The 7,974-nt window shown below is 34.9% G+C and overlaps 1 protein-coding gene across 1 annotated transcript in view; it reads right to left on the bottom strand.

The window, feature by feature from the left end:
• Nucleotides 1–1,219: 1,219 nt before the first annotated feature.
• Nucleotides 1,220–7,974, bottom strand: part of CCDC171 (coiled-coil domain containing 171) — a 172,668-nt gene continuing 165,913 nt past the window's right edge. Inside the window, exon 24 of the mRNA XM_084304666.1 lies at nt 1,220–1,275. Within this exon, the coding sequence (XP_084160792.1) occupies nt 1,234–1,275 (42 nt within the window). The 3' untranslated portion in view covers nt 1,220–1,233. The remainder of the gene's footprint in view (nt 1,276–7,974) is intronic.

Genomic DNA, 7,974 nt, shown 5'->3' with positions numbered 1-7,974 from the left:
TGCAAGACACTTGCTCTTTCCAGCTGAAATGTCACTGGGGCATCTTGTCAGCTCCCCGACATCTCGGCCTGACATACAATTTTACTTTTGTGTGCTACAAGGCAGAAAATGCAGGGCAATGGCCTTGCTTTAAATTCTGTCAGCATCAAAGATGGGCGTCACTCTTGGGTCCTACCAACAACAACAAAAAAGGAGTCTATTTGAAGGTCAAAACAGCCATTACTTTAAAGTCTTTCAGCTTAAACTAAATATATTACCTGCAACACTGGTTTGGGAACTGTCCTTATAAAGTACATAAACATATCATCAGAAATCCTCCCTGCACAATTGTTCTTCTTTCTTATGAAATGCAGACTTGATAAAAGGGTGAGTTTTCAACGCCTGCAGGGACCAGATTCAGCAGTTAACTTAACTTGTTCAAATAGGCAAGTGGTATCATGTAGCTTTACAAGGAGCAACCTGACCTTCTCACATTGACCAGCAGTGACATTATTGTGCAGGAAGAGAAGCAGTCACATCATTTCTGTTTTGCACAACCTGCTTAAAGTTTGCAACTAAATGCTTGTCTTCAGTTGAGCTGACAAGAGAAAAGAGGGGGCTCAGTGAACCATGGCAGGGCTGCCATGAAATGACAGGAATCATTGGCATACATTTCAAATAGCTCTCTCAATCCTATTAAAGTATTGCAGTCCTGCTTTAAAATAGACAAGTATGAAACAACTTTGATAGATAGAGACTAAAATGGCTTATTGATTTTTTTTTTTTAAGACTGAGGAAAATTACCCAAAATGTGTCATTCTTTAACATTTAAAAATATATTACATAAGAAATGAGCAACTGCAATAAATAAAAGTTAAAAAAAATAACTGTTACCGTATGCAAAGAACAGGAAGCATAGAAATGTGAACATATGAATACACATTTTCATAAAAACGTAAAATTAATGTCAAAAAATACAAACGCTGAACTACAATTCAAAGGTAGCAACAAAATTGCACTTTAATTGCATCATTTTACATTAATGCAATTTTTTCCTTCTAAAAGATTATTGATACAAAGAACCTGAAAATCCATTTTCCATTGTTCTTTTGGGACTGGATGTGACATTCAGGCTGAAGGAATAGACTGAAGACTGCGAATTGGCTCTATTGTGCATAAAACTGTTGTAGGATGTGTCAGGTTCAGCTTGCAATGCCAAAAAATCTGGGATTCTACTCTGGTCAGGCTGAATTGCTAGCTTGAAGACATTGTGATGTTTGAACTCCCTCTTGATTCCTGGAGTAAAATAAAATAATAATAAAAAACAAATCCAAAAAGAATTTACATGCAATGTTAAACAAGCAAGAGAAATAATTTCATTATATCTTTCACAAATATATATATATATGAAGTATCTGTGTTTGTACCTTGTTTCAACCATTTCTGTAATATATACAATACCTGCATATATACATGTATATTAATCTTTAATAAGCAGGAGTGAAGGATATTACATACAATATTCTGCACTAATAAATGTTAAGAAACTACAGTCTATGTTATTTAAAGCACTAAAGATATGTACAGACAGCATTTACCCCTCTTCATTATCATTGTTAGGTGAGTTTTTTTTAATCAAGTAAACAAACTTCATCTACAGTTTCCCTGTCACTGTTATTAGGAAAAATATGCGGTGCTATCCATGAAAGGTAATAAATTACTTTTAAATATATTTTATCATAATTTGAAATCAAATACTCTTTGCATGTTAGCCTGTTAGAAGATGGTAGAGAATATACACTGAATGTACATTGCTGGGGAATACAATTCATCTTTCAATGAGTCTCGACATTCAGTTGAACAGTTACAAAGGTTAGACCAGTTAAAATTCAACATTATATAACTCACATAACCAAAACATTGTGCATTCTACTTTGAAAGATTATGGATAATACCAGTTTATCAACATTAATAGTTTTTTTAGTGATAAAGAGACACATTGTGTATTCCCTTAAATATTCGTGATAAAAAAAATAATTTAAAAAATTTAACAATGTGATGTCATATTGCTCTTCTGCCTATTACCAAGGTATTTTAACCAAGGTTATAGCTGCGGAAATAACAATCAATCAGGCCATAAAGTATGTGAAAAACTCATACACATGCAAAGTATTACTATGGAAAAGACATAAGGTAAGATAATGAAAGACCGTGCCTCTGTATTTCAGTTTTTAAACACCCACCCTCAGCATTTGAGGGAGACTGTACATGCATATGCACACACGTGCACATGCATACACACACACAAATATACACAGAAGAAGAAATACATGTATATGAAGGCACACGGGTTCCAATACACTGACTCACTGATACACAGAAAGAGGCAGCGGTGAGGGTGTATATTCATATTTCAACAAATCCAGACTCAGTCATAGGTATAAAGACACATTCATGAAAGATTCCCCTTTCCTCTGTTACTATTGCAGAAGAAAAATCAATGGTTGCCTCTAACACTTACTTCAACAGTTCCCTTTGATATGGACTCTTTTGATTTCCTGGTTCACCACAAGCCATATTGCAGCTACTGTAAACAGCCAGGTTATGCTACATGTTCATTAAGAACCCATATGGTAGCAAATTTAGATGACTACTTCAAGGACATAGTTAAAATGAGGTAGTGCCTCAAGTTTTTCTGAACTATGCTGGTTACAGGGATCAGATAACCAGCAGAACTGTCAGGTACTGATCTGTAACACTCTACCTTTGCAGTCCTACTGTGCTCAACACTATGCAGGATGGGAACCATTAAGGAGCAAAAGCACAAACAAGCTTCACTGCATTTGTATCAGCATATCTGAAATAAGATCTCAGTGAAAGCATCCACCTATTACACCGATTAACAGTTTGTTATTTATACACTTTAATTAGCTGGCTTAAATTCTCTCTAAAGAAAGAGACATTCATAAGAAACTATTAAGAAAATATTGAAATGCACCAAAAAAAACCAACAGTGATGTTCTAGAAACAATTATGTGTGTAAATGAATGAAATCACTAAGATATAACCTACTAACAGGTTTCACTCTGGATAACAAATACTGAAGACAAATGTAAACATGATGGTTTGTACTGCTTTCAATATCTCAGCTAATCAGCATATCGGAATGATTAAACATCACATACTACAATTACTATCTCATAATGCCTTTTCCAGATATAGTGAGGTTTGGGACTTTTTTGAGGAATATGGCATCAAAATCCCAGTAAGGAGACAAGAAATCAGATTTCCTTTGAGAGTTGCAAAAAAAAAAATGTATGAAACTTAATGATTGGCAGCAAGTCAATAGACTATGTTACAGTAAAAGCTTCACTGCTGGGGGAAAAAAGCTCTGCTTTAGTTATCCAGATCCTGCGCTGTACCTCTTACGCAGAACAGAATACTATTCATTGAGTAGAATGGAAATCAGATTTAATAACAACGTGATTGATGTAAAAAAATATCTTGGCTGTTACTCTAAGAACTGTTTTGATCCCATATCATTATATACACTCATGATGAATAAGAAAACAATATTCTTTCTATAGGTTACTAGAAAAAAACACTAAGAACTGTTACAATACACATTGTTTGAACACATACCTGTACAAAGAAATTTTAAAGGCAGTGATAATTTCCTCAACACAGTTCTTTCAACATAATTGTATTTAGACACCTTTCTAACATATGTATTAAACTGGCAAACTCAAACACTATACAAGGGTTGTGATAATAATCCATTATATAAAAATGCATTTAGATAATTTTTAAAAGAGGAATTATGTGTCTTAAATAAAGTGTCTGTTTGGGTAAATCTTTAGCATAGCACTTTTATTTACCTGATTTAGATGATTCCATCTAGACTGTTGCACTGCATCAGCTAAATAAATATTTAGGACACAACAGGTCTAGCAAAAATAGGCTTTCTAAATGTTTATGGAATACAGTAATTGGTCACACATCCTGCGGTCATTTTTCAGAATTTGGTAGCCTGACTTTATAAAATATGTTTTCCCAAAGAAAAAAAAAAATAATAATAAAAGATTAGTCTATATTATGAAATAAGTGCTTTCTAAACTACAGTTAACTCAAACAACATTTTACTATTAGACATGGAAAAAAGATTTCTAAAACAACTATTCCCTACTGGTTCTCTTTCGTGGCTAACCTCTGATCACATTTAGGATCTAGTTTACAGGATGTCTCATGATATATGCATTGTTTTACCAAAGTTAAAACTGACTTCTAAAGGGTTGCTTTATTATGTAACATTGTGAGTGAATATTATAAAACCACCATGCATTATATTCTTATGTATGTTTTTATTGCGTTGTCAGCCTATTCAAAAGCATCATGTTATGATCAAAGACACCCTATTTTGCTTTTATATATCAATACTTGTGAAGTAATGTCAGACGTTTGGAATTAGAAAACTGTGCATCCGTTTTGACAGTGGTGCAAACAGATAACTACATGAAGAAACACACTGTTGGAAGAATATTGCTTATCTTCAATTGTAGCACTAAAATCTATACCCAGAGTGGAAGCCACAAATCAGTCAGAATGGTTTCAGCCTGCAAAGTCAACGCAAGGATAATTTTACTGGGCCACAATTTTCACTATAATACCACAACTTTTCAATTGCCTTCTATTATTTGTATGTTACAGTAATTCCTTCCAATTTGGGGATTTCCCACCACAAATTTAACCACTTTAAACTGCTTTCAAATACTCAATTTCAAAACACAAATTTCCCCTCCGCTTTTTTATGACATAAATTAAATTATAAATAAAAAATCAGAATAATAAAAAATTGTAAGATTTTTTTTGTGAGTTACAACTTGTGGATTGTGAAAAACAAGCTTGCATATATCTCTTTGACTTAGGTAAGAAAGAAATGAAGCCACTTAGAACAGAAGACTACCAAGAAAGGGATGAAATGAAAGGGCAGAAAGAATAATACTGAAGTTGCGACATAAAACAAAGACTCAGTTATAGATGTTCCTGTGTGATGATGCAGATACAGTAGTAAGCTCAGTGTTATATCACTTGGCAAATTAAAGGTGACTATTGTATTATAAGGCCGAAGTGTTATCTATAGGAAATCACCAGACTACAGGAGACCTAGGTGTGTGAGGATTCCTGACAGCAAACAGAAGTATAGAAGGAGGAGCAAGCTGCAGTTTCTTCTGAATTCCAGCAACCTCTAAAATCTCTGAGGAAGCTGCAGCACAGCCATCCAAGAGCAGAAAGAAATGCAAGGGGTAAGCACAGAGCAGAGAGCAATGGAAGAGAAGTAGGAAACAGTCAGTATACATCTCCGCAATTGATTTCTGGTACTGATTTCTTCTCATCTCTTTCCCTTACCCTGAATCTAGAACATACATATACACAGTAATAGCAGTAGACAGCATATCAAATGGCCAATAATACTTTTTCCAGCTTCTTTCGTCTATGTTGTCATTGTGTGTTACATCATTTCACTGTAGCAATAGAACTTCCACTAAGTGTTAAAGAAACAAGAGCCATCTTTGATACCATTTTTCAGCACTTATGTGGAAAACCTATTTCTCTGTAAAAAGATGAAAATTTTCAAATAATTTACAACCTCCTTCTTAGACTGATATTCCCAAAACTGGTAATAGTTGGCTTTTGCCCCATAACACCAATGGACTTCAGCATGCTGCTCATTCGTTTGCTGTTAAAAGTAGCTCAAACAGTCATTTCTCACTCTCAGTGAAATAAATAAAACATCAGACTGATGAAAATGCTAAAAACTGCTACTTAAAATGGAAAGTATTACTAGTGGTGTCAGTTTAATACTGCGCTAGTTAACAAATTTCTTCAAAGGAGGAATGTATGCTGGCCAAAACCAGAAAGTTTGCTTCCCATGTCAATGATTTTGCAATTCGGTATTCTGAGGCAGTAAGACTAAATTTATCCCTGACATAAAGTAGGAAAATTGTAACATTCAGTATAAATTCTAATTGTCAGCACTCCTGCCTGGATTCTGGAAACAATTTACTATCAGAGAATAATTCAGTGGACTGCCAACTCATTACACATTAAGTCAGCAAGTTAAACACACAACACACTTTCTTCCTTGGGTGCTGCTAGCCAATAGCATTTTTCATTTTCAAAGAATTCCCTCTTCACTTTCCAGAAGTTACTGAAAAAATACACAATTCTGAAATATCTGGAAATCATTTTTTTTCTGCTTTTATAACACTTTGGCGTTTAATGCATTCAGTGAAATCACACTCTAGAGACTCTATTACAAGCAATTAAAGAAAGATTTTTTTTTTTTTTCTAAAAGAAATCCTGCTTTATTCAAATGTATTTAAACCTGGTATGTTTGAAGAAATGCACAGGATTACCACATCAGACCACCATATCTTCAATGTTTTGATGGCTTAAAGACAAGGAATTTGACTATGCATTGCTAATTGTGATGATTTCTAAATATTTTAGCCAAAAATCTGCCATGCAGCATATATAGTAATTCTTTCAGAATTTTGTCTCTATTCAGTGGAATACACATGGACGTCTCTCATTTTCAGGTCAAGTTGTTTGCACTACACTGTAATAATGCCAAAACACTACACAAACTATATAGTGCACTATTTTCATGGAGAAATGCTCAGTCTTCATTGACTTCAACTGAAGTTTTCAAGTTCTTTAACACAGGAACATGACTTCATGAGCCAGACTTCTTACCCAACATTGCCTACCACTGTCCTTCCACTTTCTCAAGAATAGAAGCAATTTCTGTTTATTTTTAATCTTAATAACCAACCTGAATGACTATTGCTTTATTTTGTACTGTGCAACCAACATTGAAAGATACACTGTACTCTTACTAAACGGTTGTAACAACTCTCCACATTTTGCATCAGTGTATTGTGAGGTTGTTGTTGCCTTTAACTGATGCTCCTCTTGCTTCCCAGTAAGCCTCTCTACTGTGTGAGTTTTCCTGCAGTTTTTATTGTCTCTAATTAGTATTTCTCTCTGATGGTTACCTTCACAGCTCTTTGCTTCCTTCTAACAAGAAGAGAAGAAGATAACTACAGTTGGAGACTAGCATGCTTGTGACACCATGCTGAGGCACAAGTGGCTCATGAAATAGTCCTCACTGCTTACTGCTTAGCTTTTTCTTCTGTCATTGCTAGAGGGAAAACAGTCCCTATCCAACAATTTAAAGTGTCAAGCTTCATATTCTCTTGAGAAATGTATTCAGTCATCATCTGAACTCCTAGGCAGTGTGACTGTCTGATGTAAGCCTTCAAAGTTTCTTTTGAGTTGCATGCATACTGCCACTCTAGCAGAAAAAGGAAAAAGGGTGTATTTACATTCATTTTACCAAACATTAGCATCTTCTGTCCAATCATTTGAATGCAGAAGTGTTAGGAGAAAACAGCTTAGAGAACAAGGGTTGACACATACAGTGTGAAATCTTAAGGTGCTTGAATGCAATGAGGGAGAAAGTGAGACAGAACCACATTTCATCTTCCTAACTGTGCTATAGTCCACATGAACTTTGTGACAGGTCTCTGTCTCTCAGCCACACTTGACTAGCTTCTGCTGACATTCAGCTGTCAGACAGCAACCCTTTACCATGCCCCTAACATGCTCTACAGCTTCACCCAATTAACTCGCTTTCACTTGACATTGCAGCAAAAAGCTTCATAATAGGTGGTCAAGGTGCATGGTGTCTGCTTGCCCTCTAACTGCTCACGCACAGCAAAATGCTTAGCTACCTTCCTTTTTGTCTGTTTGCTCAGAAATGGTGTGACTACAATTTAGGAATTCCATTACTAAACAGGACAAGGAAAGCTAAGCTTTGCCAGTGGTGCATTAATATATCTTCTACTAGAGACTAATTTTAATGCAGAATCCTAGAGCTAATCAACATAAACATTTTGGAAAATGAAAAAAAAAAAAAAAGGAATTACACTG

Source organism: Netta rufina (genome assembly GCF_964035555.1).
Source record: "Netta rufina genome assembly, chromosome: Z".
NCBI classification, from domain to species: domain Eukaryota; kingdom Metazoa; phylum Chordata; class Aves; order Anseriformes; family Anatidae; genus Netta; species Netta rufina.
This window is presented reverse-complemented; position numbering and strand designations above follow the sequence as displayed.